The 23630-nt window shown below is 38.6% G+C and overlaps 1 protein-coding gene across 1 annotated transcript; it reads left to right on the top strand.

Moving 5' to 3' along the window:
- The first annotated feature begins 118 nt into the window (after positions 1-118).
- On the top strand, positions 119-23453 carry LOC138045652 (116 kDa U5 small nuclear ribonucleoprotein component-like). Its single transcript, XM_068892229.1, has 33 exons — positions 119-245; positions 1370-1438; positions 2389-2439; positions 3066-3102; positions 3245-3323; positions 4563-4638; positions 5445-5510; positions 5845-5880; positions 7538-7628; positions 8623-8705; positions 9892-9966; positions 10075-10166; positions 10635-10762; positions 10899-10965; positions 12034-12124; positions 12592-12640; positions 12802-12888; positions 13175-13233; positions 14215-14283; positions 14847-14934; positions 15080-15156; positions 15692-15720; positions 15838-15949; positions 16517-16657; positions 17084-17177; positions 17793-17883; positions 17973-18059; positions 19336-19550; positions 20129-20247; positions 21584-21678; positions 21821-21974; positions 22550-22657; positions 23036-23453. The coding sequence occupies exons 1-33, from the start codon at positions 135-137 to the stop codon at positions 23129-23131; spliced, it is 2922 nt and encodes a 973-aa protein (XP_068748330.1). The 5' UTR covers positions 119-134; the 3' UTR covers positions 23132-23453.
- The last annotated feature ends 177 nt before the right edge of the window (positions 23454-23630 follow it).

Genomic DNA, 23630 nt, shown 5'->3' with positions numbered 1-23630 from the left:
GCCATGTTTGAAAATCTATATTCATGGGTAAGATTGCTGACCAGATCGCAAGCTCAATCACTAGAGCTTGCCTGGGACTAGTAAATTACCTCGTGCCAGTTCATTTCCGAGCATTCGCTTTGCACGTTTTCAAGATGGAGGCCGATTTGTATGATGAATTCGGAAACTACATTGGCCCAGAAATCGAAAGTGACGAGGAAAGCGAAGATGAAGATGAACTTGGAGAAGAGGAAGCTGTAGAATATGTAAGTTTAAACCATATTTTCCCCTATCTATCCCGGGTTATCGAAGTATGCTACCTTTTCAGATGGCGCCTTGTCGTTTCGTGAACGTCATGAAAACGACGCTTGCAGTTGCTTGCTGAGACGGATTTCAGCATTCATGGCCTGGAAACGTAGCGATACATTACTATGCGACTAAATTTTGACGCAGACATCTTTGCATCTTTTAGTTCAGATTATAATCCTGAGCTCCGCAAAGCGCACACAAGATGAGTGCTGTGGCGTGACTTTATTTATTCGCAATCGCCGTTTATCAGATCACGATCTCTCGCTCTCGAATCTTTACCTATCTCCAGACTGTCGTCCCCCGATCTTAAACAAAATTATTGGCGTGAAAGCTACTCTTTTAAAACGCTAACCCTAACCCATTCCCAATGGAAGGCACTCTAAACAGCGCTCAGACTTCAATAATATTATTAAAAAACTGATCGCCTGGATCATACCTGAGAGGCAAATAGTTATTTGTTTACTGTCACACTCAAAAATCCGTGATTACCTGAAATATTTCTGGAATTCTGTTTTGTGTAGTGATCGGTCACAGCAAAGTTTTAATCTCACTAAAAGCGTCAAAATGACAAAATACATGTAATAGGCCATTTTACAGTTCTAGCTAAGTTACATGGCCTAAGAATGGGACCAAAGTTGCCGGTGACCCTGTTTTGATACAAACCTTTGTGCTTGTCTAATGTTGGTGTAGACTAATTAGAATTATAACAACACAATAATTACTTACATGATAAAACGAGTGAGGTCTGTATCAGTACCAGGTCACTGGCAGCCTCACATCTGCTCATACATGTAGGCTAGGTCACTGAGCAAACAACTGTAAAATGGTCTATAACCAGTGTTGTTTGTCCTTTGATTTTCTCACACTTAAGCCACAAATATGGAAACCTTGAATATTGTAATACAATACATGTACTTTATTGACACTCCCTCTCAGAGTTTTCAGGGAGAGTTTGTCCCAATTTTTTAATTAATGTGAGTTTAATTTGCATAGTATGCACCGTCCTTAATTATTGTGATTTTAATTTGCATAGTATGCACCGTCCTTAAGTAATGTGATTTTAATTTGCATGTGCTTTAAGGGAGAAGATGAGGAAGATGAGCAGATGGACCAGGATGATGAGCCCCAAATGCAAGTCGTTTTACATGAGGTTAGGATAACATGATTTTAAGGGTAATCCAGGGGTTCCCCATTGACGAGTAAAATCGTCTGGCGTTAGACAGAGTAAAATACTAAGTCTGGCCGGTTTGGACGTCAAAGGGTTAAAATGCTTTTCTGTTAGAGGGTGTAGATATACGTATGTACATTTTACAGAACATCATCACAGGTAATTGCGTTTGAGGAGAATGCATCCTAATTCTGTCAGTCTCACAGGATGTCCATTGGGTATCGATCATGATACCATTTCGATTTCAGCATTTAGACGTCATCTTGTTCTAGCACATATAAGCTCAGTCCCATGTGATAGGGGGACATCTTTCACATCCTAAGGAGTTTATTGATGAGTAAAGTACATGTACATGTATTGGCTGGCATTAGACAGAGTAAAATATTTCTGTCGTTATATTGTGAAGATGGGGAACATAGTATTGATATTTAGCAAAAGCAAAAAAAACATTATCAGGGACTGCTCTGCACGCTCGTCAATTCGCATATGACTACTACATGCAGTCCTCCAATATGGCGAATATAAAAAGTTCGTAACTTATACTAAAATTTTTGGCGAAAAGTAATAAATCAAGAGTTCAAACCTTATTGACTGTAAGCAGACGGTTTCAGTTATTTCGCTTCCTGTTTGAATGTATACAAACAGATAGTCTACTATGATGTTAAGACAAATCATTTCATTGGTGTATTAGGCGGCCCCGAACCCCGGCCTATTGGTTACGCCTCGTGCTTCGCGCTCAGCTATTAGTCAGTGGCTAAAAGAATTTCAAAATGGCTGAATCTATTTGCTAAAGGTTCTAAAACCCTAGATCTACATGTATCCCTGATTATTACAGTTATATTATCACTGTTTTTTAAGTTACAGTTACAGACTTCAAATTAATTTTTGATTAAGCCTCAAAACATCTGTGGCTCTGTATTGTTGGTTTACAGGATAAAAAGTATTATCCTACCGCAGAGGAAGTTTTTGGTCCAGAGGTGGAGGTGAGGAAGCGGTAATTTCATAAAGACCTGGTAATTGAGGTGTTATCCTTTCAAATTAGGAACTTTAAGAAACCACGATGGCTGCGGCGTCCAAAACGTCACTTCAAAATATAAGTTTGAGTCATTCTAAGTACTTCATGATTATTCTGGACATCTTGTTTATATTAATTATACAATATGGGCAAAGTGTCCTGAAACTGGATTGGAACAGATGGATTTGAAGTTTAAGAGTGAGACTGAAGGATTCACTGTAGTTTGTCCATGTAGTTTTTTCGTCCAAACGTTAAATTTGGTCATTTCATGTAGTAGTTTTGATGAGTACGGGAGAGAAATGTTCAAAAATGCATGCTGCACATGCAGCATGATCATTTTGGTTCTTTCAACCAATAATATTACTGCTTTTTGTTTGGCGTTGTTGTCCCCGTAGCTGTCATTGTTTCTCACTATTGAAGGTTCAAGAGGGTATCCCTCACATCAAAGAGAATAGACTAAGGCTGACTTGTCAATAACTTATTTCGAAATATATCTCTGCATTTTTGAATTCAAACACAGGACATCGTAATAAATTATTAATGTCAATTATAAAACTCAACCTACATTTATTTACATGTATTGATTTGTTTTAGACTATAGTGCAGGAAGAAGACACACAGCCATTAACTGGTTTGTTATTTTGAGCACAGAATTAATACAAATTAATTTTACTGTTTTGCGGTTTTTCTCATTGAAAATTTTGGAAATTATTCATTTGCATTTAGGACTGAATATCTCACAATGACAATGACTCTGCTGATCTATTCTTCAGAACCCATCATTAAACCTGTGGCAAATAAGAAGTTCTTTCATGCTGAACAGGATTTGCCAGCAACAAATTATGATGTTGAGTATGTACAGTTATAAACTATTATTACTGAGTGATCAAGAGTGAATATACGTGTGTATGGATGATACAGTCAGTGAACATCATTGATGAGGTTCCGGGAAGACTGTACATTGAATATTCATGTAATAATTTTTTGCATGACCAGCTGTACATAGAATAAGTACAGTATTATGGATCTGTAGTACAGTACACTGCACAGTGGATGATAATTTTATTCACTTGATTATGTAAAAGCCAAGTAAAATTTAATGTTTGTTTTGCCCCATGTAGAAGGTGTCAATAAAGAAAATATCTTTAATAAGTTGTTAAGAAGTTTGGTTGATGAGGAATCCTGGACAGACACTGTGAGCTTGTTTAGAGCATTTTCACTCACGTGACCCACAGCCATATTGGATAACTGAAACAAAAGAAAGTACATGTAATTGCATAAAACTAGAGTTCAATTCCTGGAGGATTGGTTTGGTACACCATCATGGCTGCCATTGCCTTGCTTTGGAACACCAACATGGCCGCTGTGACGTCGTTTGAAAACATTCTATAGTCCAGGCTTCTTCGGAATTATGAAAAGAAGCACTAAAAGGAGAGATGAAGAAATCACACCAAAGTGCACCATTGTAAAAATCAGGTTGTTCAGAAACAAAGCCTTAATGCAAGTTTGGAATGAATGGGAAAGTTGTGTGTGTTAAGAATTGGATTCCACTTTCACATGAAGGTTGACTCCAAAAAAATGACATCTTGAGTGAAGCAATTGAGTAATAATTGTATTGTGCTTTTATTTTGCTCAACCTTTGCTTTGACAGTAATTCAAAAGGCATTGAACAAAGAGACTTATTTAAATGTCTGATCAGAGTTCTAACGAATGCAAAGAATGATGTTTACAAGCATACATTAAGACAAAACACAAAGCGTGGTAGAGTTGAATCCGGGACAATTGGAAACAAATCCAAGCCAGAAGCTGGAATGGGATTTGAACCCAGGGCAACTGTGTGCAAACCCAACATCCTAACCACTGGACCACGAGGCCTCCCTAAAAGGAAGCATTTCAATTTCAATTTCTCGAAAGCTTTCAATAATTTCTTGAAAGCCCTTGAATGCCTCGAAATTTGACTCGAGCCTCAATCTTTGAAGTTTTTGAGAATCAAGGATTGAGTATTGCGGATTGAGCTTTGAGGGACTGTCAACTTATTGTACCTTTGACTGGTACTGATAATTCCATACCTTTACTCAATTGTTTTCACAGGTATTTGGCTGATTTGATGGACAACCCTGAGCTGATAAGAAATGTGGCACTGGCTGGGCATTTGCATACTGGAAAGGTACAGTAACTGTACACGACCCACTGCATATTGTTTATTGTTTTGCGGTTACATTTGTAACTTGCAGCAAGTCAGCCTGGCATATTGGTCTTCAACCACACCTCCTACTTGTACATGTACAGTGTACTCTATATTGCTGTCACCTGGGTCTAACCTATGTCCCGTTCGCGAGAATCATTAATTTTGTGGGCCTGCTCTATATCTGAAACAGAGAGTTTCTTTCAGTTACATTGTATATGTACTCTGGTTTTCTACTCCTTTTCTCTAAGTATAGGCCTATTTGTTCAAATTTTGTTTGTTCAATTGGATTTATTTACTGAAAATTTAAGTGGCAGTTTATTTTCTGATCAAAGAACATTTTCCATAGGCTTTTAGGCTTCAATTATTTTGACTTAGACTTTTAATTTGCTTTCCTTTTGCATAAAATTTCAACATTATATTTAATTTAAGTCTTTCCTGACGGGCAAAATTCAAACCTGAGTGGCCAGGTATTAAATTAATTTTTGGTTTCTTTTAACTTACAGTACCACCTAAAACTTACTATAAATACCCCTTGAGAAAACGGAGGTACGGTTTTACCACCCGATGATTAATTAATCTGCATATCATGTTATAATGAACTGTACATTACAAATGTGCATGCAAGTGGCCAGCACCTTGCATTCTTTTGGCCCAACCTTTTCATGCTGTGCCCTTGTGATTCAGTACTTCAGCTACAGTACTTCAGTACATTAATTTTTTGTTTGTTGAATGCTGTCAGAGTATAAATACTGTAAGTTAATTTGCATTTTTTGTCATTTTTACAGTCTGTTTTTGTAGACTGTCTAATTGAACAAACTCACCCAGACATTCAAGCAAAGGAAGGGACAGATGTAAGTCACTCACTTCATTGCAAATTCTCACTGTAATTGACCGAATGCAAAAATGGCTGCCAACAAATTATTCTTTTGTCTTTGTGTTAATTAGCCTAACTAGCCTCGTTTTACAGCCCAAATTCTTTCAATTTTATGCATGTGAACTGGGCAAGTTAGGCTAATTAACACAAAGACAAAAGAATAATTTGTTGGCGGCCATTTTTGCAAATTCGGTCAATTGTTTTTCTTACAATAATGCTAATTTAGTGCTTTACTTCTCAAGGTACATGTCATACTGTACATGTATATGATGGACGAGTGTTAAAACTTGTTTGACCTTTTTTACTTCCAGCTTCGCTACGCTGACACATTGTTCACTGAGCAAGAGGTGAGAGTTGCACAGATTGTTTTGTAGTACATAATATTTATTTAACAGGATTAATGAATTGGCAGATAAAGGGTTTTTTATCCATTCACCATTTAAAAAAAAAAATAATAATCATGTACCAGCTTGCCTGGATTTATGGTCAAAAGGGATTAGATTTCCTGCTAAATAGAATTTCTAACTATTCAATAGGGAATTCAGTGGTTGAATGTTCTATGTACCTACATTTTATTATGTAAGCAAAATAACCTGCTTTCCGTTGAAAAAAAAAATTACAATGTACGCTATGTACTAAGTTCATTTGTAAAACCGTAATCTTTTGAGTAAAACCTTGTAAGAATTAAAGGTGGAGAAAAGTCTTTCCACACAACAGTGTATCTGTTTATTGTTCAGCATTCATACAGTACGTGTGTGATAATTATTTGCATGTTGTTTGTTTGCAAGAGGAAAAGTCTGCTAGCAGGGGATTGTCGTTTATACTGTACTGTAGCAGCTGTACAGTATGTCCATCGCCGGTGCTGTTTTCAGTTAACTTGGATTTTTTTGTTTGATAGCTTTAGTTACAGTATATCAGAAACACAAACAACAGGATGCGCATTGTGAAAATCTGAAAACATGAATCTTTTTTGCTGAATGTTGTGCAGAAGCAAACAATTCAGTATAAGCGTGAATGTTTTGATTCATCCAGTAGAAGAATAAGTAACTCAAGTAGATTTAAATTGTTATCTGGAACTAAAATTTAGAATGTTTCATAAGCAACACAACGTTGCGACCATATCTCACGGTCTCCTTCAGGCAACTGACAACTTGTCACGTGACAGAAGTGCCATGTGACAAGCAGCTACCAATCAGCCTCACTGTCCTGTCCCACGTATGTGACAATACAGTCCTGATTATACTGCAGTTTATCAAAACAGACTGAAGCTTGTGACCTTGAAGCATTTAACTCTTGTTTAAAGCTGGGGTTTTGTGAGTTTAAAATTTCCTTATTATTTTGGATGTAACGTAGCTCCTACATTTTCCCGCTTGTGCACTAGCTTTGAATCTTATATTGTCCATATTTGGGTATAAGATTGGTGTGCTAAAATCCCCAGTTTTGTTCCAAGGAAAATAGTTGCAAGTTAGATTCTTCAAGGTCCTATGCATCTGATCAAAATCATTGTTTGATTGCATCAAAAATGCTATGGCGGTGATATATCCAGAGTGCATCATTGCTCCCTGGGACGCACTCGTTTTCGTTTTGGACGCATAGAATATGGAACAAAGGGTCCAATTAGATGCAGAAAAAAAATTGAATGTTTATGCAAATTACAAACGCAAGGGAAAATATGCGAATGGCGTATTTCGCAAAGGAAATAGAACATTTCCATTTCTCACAACGGAGAAAATTAATGATCGAATTCCTTAATGGCTAACCAACGACATTTGAAGGTATCCAACGTGAAATGCAAACACAATTTAACCCATTAATTTTTAACTTGTTAAGCTTCAAGTGTAAGCTGCATGTACATGTAGTAGGTGTAGTTTTACGTAGATGGATCAGGTAGTTCACTTGCAAATACAGTACAGTGTGCATAATTTATACAGTACATGTATCTTTGAGTGGTACTGTCCTTTGTTGAGTACACAATAGTGTTTTAATTACATGTTTTTCTTTCAGCGAGGTTTAAGCATAAAGAGTGTTCCAGTCTCTCTTGTTTTGCCTGACACCAAAGGAAAGTCATTTTTGGTCAATACTTTTGATACACCAGGTAGGTTTGACAAGACGACCTATTCTCTATTTTCGAATTCCCCATGATACACTTTGTTTGCCCCCCAAATTTTGCATAAACTATTGTTTTCTAATGCTCTTGGAGAAATTGCATATTCCCAAGAGCATTTGAAAACAATGGCTTATGCAAAATTTGGGGGGCAAACAAAGTGTATTATGGGGAATTCGAAAATAGAGAGTAGGCCTCTTTCATAATGGTGGCCAAATAAAGTGGTCTTTTGTTTTAATGCTAATAAGCCTTTCTAGCCTCGCTGCGATGAGCAAATTTTATAAGAATATTTGTTTCAAAATGAGGGAAGTAAGTCTAATTAACATAAATACAAAGGAATGTAAAAGTGTTCTCCATTATGAAAGTGGTCTATTATGTTTTTGAGCATTTTTAGGAAATAATGTTCTTAGTTAATGCAGATCTTCTCAACCTGTTACCCATCATAACCATGTGTGGCACTAATCTTATGGAGGGACCAACTTAGCTTACAAGCCCAACTCAATGGTTTTCATAATTACCTTTGTAGATTTCCTTGTCAATAATTCTATTTTATATCATATAATCTTGATCTTAATACTTACAAAGTGCTCTTGCCACAATGCTGTTTGAATATACATGTACGTGTACAGTTGTAAGTTGACAGTCTCGACTTGAAACTTAATCCCTGATCCCCAGGGGATGATTTTGAGAATCAAGCCCTGATTGAGCTTCATTGCTTGAGTTTAGGGTTTTGGGAGACAAATAGAGTTAAACATGCATGTAATTGTACAGTAGCCTGTTATATAATTATGATAAAATACATGTAATTATGCACTACAGAGCTCTAATATAGCTAGCTGCAGGACCTGCACACCGAAATTGGAAAGTCTGATACAGCACACTCATTTCCAATTAGTTGTACAGTACATGTACTGACTATTCTGATTTTTCAGAAATACATTCTGTATACCTGAATTATCAATATTCAAATTGATGTTTTGTGTAGGACATGTGAACTTCTCTGATGAGGTTACTGCAGCACTGCGAATGTGTGATGGTGTGATGATTTTCATTGATGCATCAGAAGGCGTGAGTTCTTAGTTCTGTTTTGAGTTTTATTGCTTTCCTCTCTTGTTTTACATGAGCTGGATATTTACATGTACAGTGTACATTGTGTAAAATACGCAGTCAATAAAAATATCAAACGTCTCAGTACATGTCTCAAACTTACAGTACAGGCAGTGTGGCCCAGTGGTTAGAACGCTTGCCTTGAGATCAAGACCCGCTCTGACCACTCGTTGAATTTGATCCTGGTATTCCCTGGTTCAACTTCCCAGCTGCACTTGTAAATAGCCAACTGGTTTGCCTCCAGCCAGTTGGGATTCTCAACAGTTGTTGTTATTCTGTTCTGTCATTTCTTTGTGTTTCATTGGCCCTGAAAAGCCCCTATGGGGAGCGGTCAATTAAGTATTTATTGTATTGTATTGTATGTATATAATGTACATGTAAATAGATTTAACTGAGTGCATGAAGGGCTCAGTGAAGTGCTTACACGTACAGTATTACGGAGGCTAGTGTACAAGTAAAAGGTATAGCTAGAGGAATGCCCCTTAAAGCTGGGTTTGAAGAAAATAATGAAACAAAACTGAATTTCTTTCAATCTACTGACATGTATGATGCATAATCCAGGAATTGAATGGGCGCACATTGGTAGACGGCAATTGGTATCACCTCTGGGCTGGCCAACCGTACTGTTATTGTGGTCTTGTGCTCAGAACAGTTGGAAGAGGCCTGAAGCCGGTTTCTCAAAAGTTGCAAAACTTTAATGGCCATTTTGGGTGTCACAATTCCTTCTGTATCTCACGAATGGAGAGGATTTAAGTCGACAAACTTTGCTGTCAGTTTGCTTTTGTTACCTTGAAAACATTTTAAAAGATCGGCTTTCCTGAACAAGCATTGGACAGGTTACTCTGGTAACCTAATAATTTTCTCAAAAACTGGCATCTACAGTGCGTTGTAATTGTGACAGCCTGTGCATCGTAATTGGGCCCTTGCTATGTTGTGCCATTCCTTGCCTGGTTTAATTACATTTGTACAAGTCATGTACAATTGGCAGGGAATGATAATTTGTCTCTAGAACGTAACAAGTGGGAATTTTAAAAAGCAGTCACATATCCAGCCCTCCATTGATTGACTACAGACTGTACAGTTTTACACCTGCTGAAAATTATCTCCTTGCTAGCTCCTTGCAACTCTTTCTTTAAAATTTTGCTAGGTTATGTTGAATACAGAAAGACTCCTCAAACATGCCGTTCAAGAAAGGGTTGCTGTGACCATTTGTATAAACAAGGTATCATAGTTTGAACTGTGAAATGTAACATCTCTCTCTTTAATGCATATTTTTAAAATCAGCAAAATTTGTGGTAATCATGGATGCATTGTTTGTTTTGCACATCAGATCGATCGACTTATTTTGGAACTAAAGTTACCACCGACAGATGCTTATTACAAACTGAAACACATAGTCGATGAAGTCAATGGACTCTTGAGGTACAGTATGTACACTGTAGTGGTTAATTTCAAGGTTGGATTGTCATAATGATTGTTAAATTAATAACTTGTGCCTTTAGTCTTGAAGTAATAGCTAGAAACAGCAAAAATTCTTGTTCAAAATGTGGCCGTATTGTCTTTGCAAAAGAAAACCTGTCATTATTCTTTTGTTAATCAGAAAAAAAGTTCGATTTAATTAATTCTGGATAGAAATGTTGGATAGAAATATTGAGAAAGATGGCTGTCAACAGGTAAATTCCTTCAACATGTGATTGGATGAAAAGTTTTATGTTTGACTGTTCAGCTGTTACTTTGGGGTCTAGCAATGGGGTTAGAGAGTTGTGGAGCGTACTGTACATGCATGACTGTAACATGCACGATTGTTCTGGCTATTTTCAAGATCATGGCGTTTGGTCCAGTGCAAGTCCCATTAGTGTTAACAAAATTGTTTATCTTTAATTTTTGCAGTGTGTACTCTGATGCCAATGATGAATATGTCATGTCGCCTTACCTTGGGAATGTGTGCTTTGCCAGTTCACAATACAGATGCTGCTTCACCCTTTATTCTTTTGCATCTCTTTATGTAGACACCTTTGGTGAGAGAAGTGAAATGGTTAAACCTTCAAGATTCTGATTCAATTGTTATTGATTCTAGCTGACTTTTGTGAAAGATACTGTACTTTGTAGTGAGTACACTAAACAGTCTTTCCTGTTATCAATTCTTCTTTTTAGGTGGTGGAATTGATCCAAAAGACTTTGCCAAACGACTTTGGGGTGATATGTACTTCAATTCTAAATCGTGAGTGTTTTCAGTCCAGATTTTTCTTGATCTACTGCATGTGTAGATGCTCATTATTTTATTTAATTTTTATACTTATTTGTGATAGTAATATTGTTTTTGTTTCACAATTGGATTGGATGTTGGGTTGCTTGTATGTCCTCCTTTATTTTAAATGATTAAAAAAAAGCATTGCTTAGTAGAGCTAAGGGAACCTGGGATATTGCGAGGCTTTCACTTTTGGCAGCCAGCTCTAAGATAGAATAACATCCCAGTGGGTGGCACAGTGCTGCAACCCAGCCATGAGCTCCATGCCAGGAATTTAAAAAAACGGGCGCCTGTCGCACTGAACTACATGACGGTGGGGGGGAAGGGGGGGGGGGGGGTAGGAAGAGGGTTCATGCCAAAAATAATTTATCCAGAAACCAGGCTGAAGGACAGGACTCATGCTGCGAGAACAAACTCCACGAGTACAATGTACAGAACATCAGTAACTTTACTGTGCATGCGCGTATGAACCAACCACTGACCATTACAAACATGGGTACTCTTAGTTGTTACATGTAACTCTTTTAAATTGCATTTAAATGGATGAAGACCAATCAGCAAATCCAGAGAGATTTGGTGTTAACTGGTGATCAGCTCATTAACTCATTGACTCCTGGGGATTCCCCATTGATGAGTAAAATTGTCAGGCATTAGACAGAGTAAAATACTATGTAAATAAATTGGTGGTTTAGGGGTGAAAGGGTTAAGAAAATAAATCATGAAATATTATAAAAGTGCACCACCAAAAGCATTGACTCTACATGTAAAACACTGTATTACCAAATAGCTATACCACAACACCATGCAAAACAACAACCATTGCTCTTCAAAATGCACCCAACACCATGATGCAACAGGCCACTGCAGTAACAGGAGATCATTCCAAAACACCTCACTCTTGCTCACTAAAATGCACACATCTGTAAACAAACTTGGTGACCCCCATTTTATACTGCTTGAAAACAACCAGCAGGCCAAGACAAAACTTTCTCCAAAGTAAAAACAAAAACTCAATGTATTAAATTTTTATCTTTCTCTTAGACGGAAGTTCACTCGTAAGGCACCTCTGAGTACCTCTCAAAGGAGCTTTGTGGAGTTTATCCTGGAACCTTTGTACAAAATATTTTCACAGGTAATGTATCACTGTGAATTTTGTCCCTTTCAAATCCAAAAGAAGTGAACCTTGAACCCACCCGAAAAATTAATATTAGTTTATTGCTCTTTATTTATTTGTTCTAAATTAAGTTGTCAGGTATGCATAAATTTATACTGCATGTGCATACATTAATTTTGTATTTGTGTGGGATGTTCATTACCTGTGTTCAACACCTGTAGTCTTGAGCTGCACTCTGGATAGTTAAACCAAATTTCTTTAACAGGCCTTTTCATCCTATTGATTAAAACTGTTAATCAAGACTGAGTTTATGAAATATTATGTGGTGTTTTCAATCATACAAAAAAACCATACAACCCAGGCATCCTATGTTCTTCAAGAAGATCCTATGTTCTTCAAGAAGATTACCGTAAATTAACCACCACTTACATGTATCATGCAGTAATTTCTTTTTAATACAGTAAGTCCATTTACATTCATTCCAGGTTGTAGGGGATGCAGATATCTGTCTTCCTAAACTTCTTGATGAGCTTGGTTAGTACATGAATTATAATAATATTTTTTGCCTTCAATAATTTCATTAATACAATTGTTTACATGTACATACATGTATACCATTGTGGACATACAATATAAAAAAGTTCCACATTCAAGGTTGTTGACAAATTAATGATTCTTTTCATGGCTACATTCAGGTATTCACCTTTCGAAGTCTGAGATGCAGATGAATATCAGACCTCTTCTTAGTTTGGTCTGTCGGAGATTCTTTGGAGATTTTACAGGTAGGTAAAGAAAAGTACATCTTCAGTGAATGTAACTACTAGAGCACTTTCAAATACACATTGGTGTATTCTTGTGATTAAAAATCTTCTCACTTAAACTTGCTGTACAATGAGTCATCTCATAATGTTATTATTTTTACATGTAGGTGCTGTTTATATAACATACGGCTAGGTTTAACGAATTATTGAAAAAATTGTCTTAAAGTCATTCAGTGAATGTTGTTTTGCCCTTCCATTTATTTGTAGCAGAGCTATGTTAAGCTGTTGAATCATTAAATTGTTTTAGGGTTTGTAGATGTGTGTGTTAAACACATACCGTCTCCCAAATCTGCAGCAAAATCAAAGGTAAGAAAAGTACACTGTACATGTTCAGATACCATAGGATACCACAATAATTATATTCCATGTCATTTCACCCATTTGTCCCCCATTGCTGAGTAAAATCGTCTGGCATTAGACATAGTAAACTCTGTACAGTAAGTCTCAGGATTGGAAGAGTTGAAATAATATGAAAAATTTGGTACTGAATGCACTGCAGAATAGTAGCTTTTTGAAAATAAATGATACTTGCCAGCTGAGAGGTCCGCATAGCGAAAAACCAGGCCACAGGCCGCAGGCCGAGGGCAGCTTTTTCAAGACGGAGGTCACATTTTTTCGCTATACAGACCAACCCTTAGCTGGTAAATAACTTATTATTTTTTTCCTCTCTATCTCCCTCTCTGAAATCACTTTTTTAATTGTTGACTCGCACCGCGCTTGATAGCGAATGCAGTATTAAAGCGACTTACAAACTGAACGTTTCATTGCTTTTGAGAGTACGAAATTAAGTATTATTTCTCCCGTGTGACGTTAAAGGACGTACATGTACACACTGTTCGTAAAAAGGGCCCGAATTTGCTGATGTTGAGGTCTATAAAATGTATCTCTGTCAGCCTTTTCGGTTCGTGTGGCTGTTTGAAAAGCGTCTGAGCAAATAAGACCACAAAAACAAAATACACTGTGCAATAAAAAGTCAGGATAATTGCCTGGTACTAGAACCTTCACTAAGAAATAAGATTTTTATCTAGACTGATAAAAGAGCGATAAGCCAAATCAAAAGATTTACTGGTATAAACTGGTGATCAGTAGCAATAATGGTATTAAAAGGAAAAAAAATAGTTTCATTAAGTGCATTTTCATCAAGATTTAAAAACTAGAGGAACAATTTTGACTTAAAGAAACTGCATGTAGGGCACTGACGGTTCACAATGATCTCTGACAGTACTAGACTGTATGAAGGTCTTGTGCACTGCTAGGTTCAGATTTCATGCCTCTGGCTTTTTTTAGGTCGAACATGTTTACACGGGACCACTGGATACTGAAGTCGCGGAATTCATGTGTGACTGCGACCCTGAGGTATTCTCTTTGCTTGTGCAGTGGAACGTTGCTTTTCTCATCCATTGTGATGCTCCAAATCTAAGTATACAGTAGTTTTTCGAGGGAGTCTTGCCTGTTGTTCGTAATAGATTTTCGTCATGAAATTTCCCTGCCTTGGAGGAGTTGGAGATGCATGAATTATAACGTCTATTGTTGGACCTCTTTGTCAGTGATAATAATAACAACTACATGAATTAATTTTTATGTATTGATAGTACATAATAATTATTACAATGGAAAAATCTCTGTTTATGGTGGATGTAAACTTAGGTAGCAAGTCTTTCAACTTTGATACATGTATTTTCAAGTCAAGGAAAATACACTTAGAACACATTAATAAAGAACTGCAACTTGCAGTATACAACTACGTATACTGTAGTTGTCTATTACTGTAAGACAACGTGGTAGAGTTGCTAGAGTTGGATAAAAGCAAAGGGAAAGACATCATTAGCTAGCGAAGAGAGCTGGATTTGAACTCGAACATGTGCATACAACTACAAGACCCTGACCACTGGACAAGGGACTTTTTTTGTTTCTTTCAGGGACCACTGATGCTTCATACGTCCAAACAATATCCATCACAGGATGCCACAGCCTTTCATGTTTTTGGCCGAGTTATGAGTGGAACAAGTAAGAGCTTGGTTGTGCTGTGTTGCATGCATTTAGTTTACCTTAGGTTCAGACAAATCGTTTGCATGTATGTTATAAAAATGAGATTGTTTTCTCACTTCGTAAGCTGTTTATGTAATTATTTTCTCGTTGACCTTGATCACAGTTCATGCTGGACAGCAAGCTAGAATTCTCGGCGAGAACTACACCATAGAAGACGAGGAAGACTCTCGAGTTGGAACGGTGAGCACATAATCTTAAGTTAACGATTATTGGCTCAGTTGGTTAAACACTGGACGAACTGTGATTTAAATAGTCGAGGAGAACGTTCTGCCAACAAACAGTTGAGGCGCTGTTCCATTGTGCAGTCAGTCTTTCGTGCAACTTGTCTTGCAACGCCATCGCGACAAATGTTCTCGCATTGCGAAACAAGTTGCTTTACAGGTGTTACACTAGCCAACGTTTCATGCGACTGGTCTCGTTTTCAATGATCTCATGAGGTTAAAGGAACATTTTCATTGACTCGTGCCGCAAACCGTTGCGTCACAGGTTGCAGGACAGATGTTACACTTCGCAATGCTTGAAAAAAAAAAGAATCGTTGCAACACTGCGAAAAGTATAACTTCTACTTTGCGTAACGGTTTCATATCTCGCAATCTCGCAACGCAAGTTGCATGAAAAAGTACACAGTGCAACAACGCCTTTAGACGTTCACGTCTTCACGCAAAAGCTGTTGACAATATCTGCACACTTTTTTGTCTCCTGTTTTTGTTCTTAGGTTGGCAGACTTTGGATTGCAGAAGCCAGGTGGTTTTTCAATTTGGTTTTTCTTTTTAAGACTCTTTTTCCAGTCTGTTGCAATCGCAGCTTAAGTACGTACTGTACTATCTTCATGTGACAGTTCTTGACTTTGACTTTTTACAGATACAATATCGAAGTCAACCGAGTGCCTGCTGGAAACTGGGTACTAATTGAAGGAATAGACGAACCTATTGTGAAGACGTCGACAATCACGCAAGTACAGGGCAATGACGAGGTATGCCAACCCAGTCCTCTCTGGTGATCTTCCCTAAGTGTTTCTCATTTTGTTATTAACACGTGGGAATTTAATTATTTGACCCGTGCGTTAGCATTCTATTCTTGTTTCGCACGCCTCTGTGAAGTAAGACCTCCTCCACACGAATCCGGATATTTTCGATCATAATAACGGAGACTTTTCCTTCCGTTTTTGCCTCCCGTCCACACGAGTACGGGGTTTTCGGTCAACGAAAACGAAGATTGAATCGGTGGTTTTATCGTAGTCACGTGTATGTTTTCAAATACCATGACAGAGGCTCTTTATACGACAGAGACCGCATGTACGCCTGTTTCTTAAGTGGAGGTTAGCGTTTTCGAATCGTTTTCTCGTATTCGTATGAACGGGCAAATACGATTCGAAAACGTTAAGTGTGGATACAGAGTTTTTCATATACGGAGGAAAAAAGTCTCCGTTTTCGAAAATATCCATTGTCGTGAACTTCGAGCTCAAAACTCCGTAAACACCGTTGAAGTTTGAATCTTTGACATTAAAGTTGTTTGAAATGTGTCTCTTGTTGTCCGTTAGGCTTATATCTTTAGGCCGCTGAAGTTCAACACCTGTTCAGCCATCAAGATTGCCGTCGAACCTCACAATCCTTCAGAGTTGCCTAAAATGTTGGACGGCTTAAGGAAAGTCAACAAGAGCTATCCGCTTCTAACTACAAAGGTGAGCTCTGATTGTTGATTGGCTTGGAATTCGCGCGCCACATTCTCAGCCAATCACTTGCCCGCTTGCATTTTCCCGCGCTTAGAACCGGATGCATGGTAGTCACTTTGCGTTGTCATTGGCCAGTCTCGTTGTTCTAGTCTTTTTTTGATTTGCCATAAAGTGAACTCTCTGAATTAAAAAAAAAAAAACAACTTCTTGCAATTTGTATGTAATAAATTTTATGCCGGTGGAAAAACGACCAACGAATCTTTTGGATTGGTTTTTTTCTCTAATTTTGTTCAGGCCCAACCAAAACGTCCGCGTAAAAACGTTTGTTCTAAACTAATCCCCAGGGATGAAAAGATAATTATCTTCGCCTTCACCTTTTATACAATCGTTGGCTAGTTTCGGTTAAAAATCAACGTGGCCGTTTATCTTCGTCAGGTTGAAGAATCTGGAGAGCATGTTATTCTTGGTACAGGAGAGCTTTACTTGGACTGTGTACTACACGATTTGAGAAAAATGTACTCCGAGATAGGTGAGTCCTTTGATATTCAATTCGCTATGCGCTCCCCATGAAGCGTTGCAACTGTCATTGTCTTTACATACCTTAGGACTAGCCTAAACTAGTAAACATTGTTGCGGATACAGCTGTTTTCCAATTAATCATAATCATTACAATTTTGTCAAACTTGATTGGTGCATTAACTGCTTTATATTTCACTAATTATTGTGTAGGGTTGAAATTGGACAGTAAAATCGGAAAGTTGGCTGTAATCGGATAACTGAAATCGGACAGTTACATCGGCCAATCTTATTAAGTGCACTCAGCTTAATCCACCAATCACATAATTTATCGCAATAACCATAGCAACAACCACTTACTCTACCAAACTGGGGATTTTCCAAAATGGACAAATTTGTAACATTAGACAGTGAGAAAGAGCACGTCGGGTCATCAAGTCAAGTCATTAGGTTAAGGTTGGATCGCAGAAAGTCAATTTTAAAATTAGGAATCATGTTGACGATTCCCTAAGCCTCCAACGACCTGAAGAACATCTTAACAAAATTACACGTAGCATCTTTTACTCTGTTTTCTGGATATTTGTGACTGTTAACATACATTACAAACATTTGTCATTTGCTTTGGTAGATATTAAAGTGGCTGATCCTGTTGTAGCATTCTGTGAAACAGTCGTGGAGACTTCATCGTTAAAGTGTTTTGCAGAAACACCAAACAAGAAGTGAGATTTTCGTCTGTTTACCGTGGTATTGGTAGCAAAAACTTGTTTAGTTGATGATTACGAATCTGAAAAATGCTTTATTTCACCAGGAATAAGGTCACCATGATCGCCGAACCTCTGGAGAAGGGCTTAGCCGAGGATATTGAGAATGAGAAAGTGCTTATTACTTGGAACAAGTGAGTACAAATAAACCAAAGTCCGGCAAAAGGCAGCAATTTATAAAGGTGTACATTTGGACACAAAGGAGGTGCTTTATATAGAGGAGAGGTTAGATCCATGCTTTAGGCAGTGGGTGACAAATTGCTCCTTTGTACAGGGTCAGTCTTGATCTACCAGAAAATATAAAGAAGTGCCAGCAGGGAAAAGTTGAATGATTGAACATTAAAAGGTGTCAAAATAGGCGCTGGTACGCTGAACCATAGTTAATGCATTGAGGTGGTTATGGAACTCGACAAGTCTTTTTGTTTCATGTTTTTGTCTGTATTTTTGGCCTTGGGCGGTGCACAAAACGCACCTTTTTGTCGAGAAGATAACCAATTAAGTCTTTCGATTAAATTATGCGCAACTAATTTGCAAACCCGTGGGAAGCGAAAACAAAAGATTGTGCACTGTCACGGTCAATTAAGCATCGATTGCGACAACATTGTTCTCGATTTTTAGAGCTTCATTGCCAGTCCCTCGATTAACTGTGGCTGACCGTATTTGTCCAGAAATGAAAAACCTTAAATGACAATGACCACAACCAGGTTTTCTGAGCCCGCGAGACTGAGCACCCCCAGCAAACCATTGTTTTAACGAAAGCCGCTGGTCAGCAATCTGGTTTTGGTAATTGCTGTCTAAGGTCTTCCTCCAGAAATTGTCGTAATTAGATGCACGCAATGTCAATGAGCTACACGCAGTGCAATCTGGTTCCCAGGCTCCTCTCTCTTCCTCCCTCGAGAAAGTACCCTGGTTGCGGCTGGTCACGCGCCTATGAGTAAAAATGAAATGCGCACGGAGGGTGGGTCCTCGACTTAATTTTGTAAACGGTATTCAGTTCTATCTGGGCGAGGGCGAGACAGATTGGTTTTCTTTTCCAAATAGCACCCATGTTTTTAAGGTAGGCTTTCGGGTGATACAAACGTGATTTTAAAAGTAAAACAAGTAATTTGTCAGAAAGCGCACTATTTAAGGAAAGATGTAGGGGCAGTACTTCCAACAGGATACGGAAGATAATTACTGAGCTCAGGTGATGAGTTCAGATGAGTTCAGTGGTGACAAAAATATAACCTTCGTACCCCTCCCTTCATATATTTTTGTGAAATTTGAAAAAATCTAGCACACGCGAGAACAGTCGCAAAGACTCGCGCATCAAGGATATAGATCGTTGGATAATAGCATTTGTTAAATAAGAAGCGTGGATTCAACATTCCCTTTTGCGTTAAAAGTAGTTTTGTTTCGAATATTTCACAGAAAGAAACTTGGAGAGTTTTTCCAAACAAAATACGATTGGGATTTGCTAGCGGCTCGTTCAATATGGGCGTTTGGGCCTGACAACTCGGGTCCAAACATTCTTGTGGACGATACACTGCCATCTGAGGTGGACAAGAGTCTCCTTAACACAGTCAAAGATTCCATCATCCAAGGTTTTCAATGGGCCACAAGAGAAGGACCGCTGTGTGACGAACGTAAGTACCTTCAATTCTTTGACGTCACGGCGACCATGTGTGTGGAAGGAACAATCGCCAAAAAGTCTATTGACAATTTGACTCAATTCTTATGTACCCACACATTGTTCGAAAAGAGTAGGGGACAGAATTCTTGGTGTTTTGGTCCATCTCTGCCAGCATGTGCTTGACCTGGCTGGATTAGCTTCAAGGACTTCTGAGCGGACGAGACCACAAAAACGAAATACAGTCAGAGGTCAGGCTATTTGGTTGTTGATAGATGCTTCACTAGGAAGATAAAAAGCTAAGAAACTAGGACAAAAAATATGAGATGGGGAGCAAAAAGAAACGAAGGAGACCTTGCACTGAATATTCGCACGTTAGCGGGATGAAATAAACTGTTTTTCGCTATTGTTACGTTGTTACGCATTTGAAAACTGTATAGTTGAATTTGCGCGGTATAAATAAATTTTATTTTTTTTTATTATTTATTGTTTTGATATGTGAAATTTGGTGTGGTTTTTACCCATCTTCCGGTGTGGCTGTTAGACATCGATCAGGCTTATTAAATTGGTTTTGAAATCCTTTATTCCCTTCAGCTATAAGGAATGTGAAATTCAAGATTCTGGACGCAGTGATAGCCGGTGAACCAATCCACAGGGGTGGTGGCCAAGTCATTCCAACAGCCAGACGAGTTGCTTACTCTGCCTTCCTGATGGTGAATTTCTTTCGTGTTCAAGTAATCTTAGGGTCGACATGACTTACTGTACGACTGTCGCTTGCAGCGTTTTAAAACATGCTTTAAAATGCTACGACATTTTCTCTGACGTACACCACAACCGTAGACGAGTTGTAAGCCTGTCGTAAGATTGTCGCATGCGACAAGAATCGTACCGTGTAAATCGACCCTTACAATAGTTTCAGGACATGTACAGAATCGATTATTTTGGCTGCCTTGGGCTCTGATTACGAAGAAGCCCATATCCAGCAGCGTTTCAAGTTCAAGATATGTATTTTTCCGTCACGGCATGTAATAATAGTGAGGTGTATTTATCGCTGGAGCACTTATTGTTGACCCTGCAGAAATGGAATCAAATCAAAGCAAAGCAACAAAACCGGAGTCAGACCCGGAGAAAAACCTCTTCGAGCAGAGTAGAGAACCAACAAATTCAACCCACATGTGACACCAAGTCTTGGAATTTAACCCCGGGCCACACTGGTGGGAAGCGAGTGTTCGCCCTGCTTTGGCACAAATCAAGTGATTAGAGAGACTTGGGGCGCTTTCCTTTTGTCAAAACTGGCCGGACAGACTCATCAGTTTGCAAAGAAAATGCAACAATTTGAAGGAACACTTGCATGTTAATCCCTCGCATTCTTCTGGAGGTGTATCTATCATCCTCGAAGTGTGTTAATTTGAAGGCGTTGCAGAGTTAGTCTCGAGTTAGTCACGGCAGTTTTACAGACCGATCTATTTTTAGACTACCTTTTCCGCCACAAAAAAAAAACAAAAACAAAAACAAAACAAAACAAACAAACAAAGGTAGTTCCGGTTCGGTGACGCTATGACATCAAGTTAGTTTCTTGTGATTGGTCATCAAGCTCCTGCGGGAGTCTCATTTGCGGGAAATTCAATCTAAAAATAAATCAGTCTGTGAAAACGCCGTAACGGAAATATAGGGCTGATTCTCGGTCCTATTCATGGGCTCCTGTGGAAACTAAACCACTTTATTCCAAAAAATTAGTCAAACTAGTTTTTTCATATTGATTTGAATCACTCTAGAATTGTGATTCCTCATTTTGTTTTTGCTTCTGTTTACGCGCGCATGAAACACGGGCATGACGTCACAATCTAAGCTAGACCCATTCTCCGTTATCGTTCATGGGTAAAAAAAAAATGTAGAATTTTGAAAAGATACAGCATCAAGGAAAAATCCAGGTACAAAAATGTTTTCACCAAAACAGTCAGAACAACAGAGAAAATCTACTAACGCGAAAAAAAGTAGAGGTTATTGGCACTTTATATATTTTAACTTTTTGTTTCTATTTGTTTCCAGGCCACTCCTCGTTTGATGGAGCCATATTTTTTCGTTGAGGTCCAGGCCCCCGCTGACTGTGTCTCCTCGGTGTACACCGTGCTTGCACGAAGAAGGTTAGTTTTACATGGCTGGGATATAATAGCGAGATAAATTTCCTCAGCTAACTTTAAACCCCGTTTTTAAGTCCATATATCCAACTTCAGCAGTGCGACAGTAGTCATTTGCAACGACTTTTTTCTCTTTATTCACGTGCAGAGGCCATGTTACCCAGGATGCACCTGTTCCCGGCTCGCCTTTGTACACAGTGAAAGCGTTCATTCCCGCCATCGACTCGTTTGGATTTGAAACCGATCTCAGGACCCACACACAGGGACAAGCCTTCTGTCTTTCAGTGTTTCATCATTGGCAGGTAACAGTATTAGCATGTTTACCGTCCACAAATGCTCACTACTTTTAGTCTGTCGGTTTAGTCTTAATTTTGGTGTGATTTAAGTTTGAAGCTAAAGAGAGGCGTGGTCAACGTAGCTCATTTGCACACTCGTTAAACGGGCGTTTAGCTTCATCGGTTCACAATAGCGAATTTTGTGTGGCAGTTCGTCCTTATGTGATGAATCCGAAAGAAACAAGTCGAGGACAACGCATGCACAGTTTTGGCTCGTTAAGAACTTTATCTTTTTAATTCTGGCAAATATTCTAACTCAGAACAGCAAATAGAATTGTAACATTAAAATTTCTTCATATTTTTTTCCCTCAAATTTTGAATTGAGTTCAACTTTTCTGGGCAAACAGAAGTCATGTGACAAGCCCCTCATTTTCCGACTCTTCGCAACTTCGAATTCTTTCTTGTCTGAAAGCTGTTCGTTAGGAAGATCTATCATCAATCCGAGTCGAACGACTCGAGATTTTGAGGCAGCCAAGTTGCTTTGATGGACTCCATCTTGTGCAGAGGAGTATTTTTTGGACCTTACGGTTTTTCTTTCGCAGATTGTTCCTGGTGATCCACTCGATAAAAGCATCACAATCCGTCCATTAGAACCTCAACCGGCTACCCACCTCGCCCGGGAATTTATGATCAAGACACGCAGAAGAAAGGTGAGATGACTGTTGCCGAAATCCGTCACTGCCGAGCAGTGTTTTGTTTTTATTTATTTGAAATTGCTTCTTGAAAATGCATGCCAGTTAGAGATGCGGCGAGCATTTTTTGGTCTACTCCGGTAGTGTTATCAGAAAGTTCGATAATCAAGTTTTTGGCGACCGTTTAGAGTGAGCAAAACATTAGAATGGTTTTATATTCAATGACCTTAAGCCAAATTTTCTGTGAATCACAACCGGCGCAGACCAATTATAACACAAAGCCAAGACATGCTGCCCGCGCATGTATTTTGCAACAAGATGCGCCCACCAACAAAATAAACAACAGTTTGTTTTTTGTGTTAAGAGATTGAATCACTAACTTTTTGTTTCTTTCAGGGTCTGAGCGAAGATGTCAGCATCAACAAGTTCTTCGACGATCCTATGTTGCTGGAGTTGGCTCGACAAGATGTCATGTTCAATTATCCGATGTGATTCGCTGCTTTCTTTTTCGCTTTACTGTATCTTATTTTCAAACGGACTGGATAATGAAGAATTTTCTATTCGATGCCTGCGTGCGCACTTCGTAGACGACTGAGAACTGTTTAGGATTTAATAAATTAACTCGTTCTCCTCCAGTAACGAAAAACTCGCGCTTGTCATTGCAAATGGAGTTCAAACACGAAGGAGCGTACTTAGTTGTAGAGACGAGAGTTCGGTCACTCTGTAAAGATACTTGTCATTGAAAGGTTTTAATCTTAGCTTGTATTTTGTATTGTATAAAAACACAAAACCGTTCCTAAGTGTTTGACCTGCATATGTGTTTTGTTTTGGTGTTTACTCTTGTAGAAAGCAAATGACCGCCACTTGGCATTGGCATTGCCTCCTCCCTACCAGAATAACCCCACCTCTTTTATCATCTGTCCCTCACTCGCAACACCTTGGCCTGCGCAGAAAGTGCAGCGATATTGCAAGGCGTTGGGTTTGTGTCCCG

Source organism: Montipora capricornis, chromosome 1 (genome assembly GCF_036669925.1).
Source record: "Montipora capricornis isolate CH-2021 chromosome 1, ASM3666992v2, whole genome shotgun sequence".
Taxonomy (NCBI): domain Eukaryota; kingdom Metazoa; phylum Cnidaria; class Anthozoa; order Scleractinia; family Acroporidae; genus Montipora; species Montipora capricornis.
This window is presented reverse-complemented; position numbering and strand designations above follow the sequence as displayed.

Excerpts from the sequence above, each read along its gene's own strand:
- LOC138045652 (XM_068892229.1), top strand. The coding sequence starts at position 135 with ATGGAGGCCGATTTGTATGATGAATTCGGAAACTACATTGGCCCAGAA. Across the intron at positions 13,234-14,214 it reads AATCTGCAGCAAAATCAAAG|GTCGAACATGTTTACACGGG; the intron begins GTAAGAAAAGTA and ends GGCTTTTTTTAG. Across the intron at positions 18,060-19,335 it reads GTGCTTATTACTTGGAACAA|AAAGAAACTTGGAGAGTTTT; the intron begins GTGAGTACAAAT and ends AATATTTCACAG.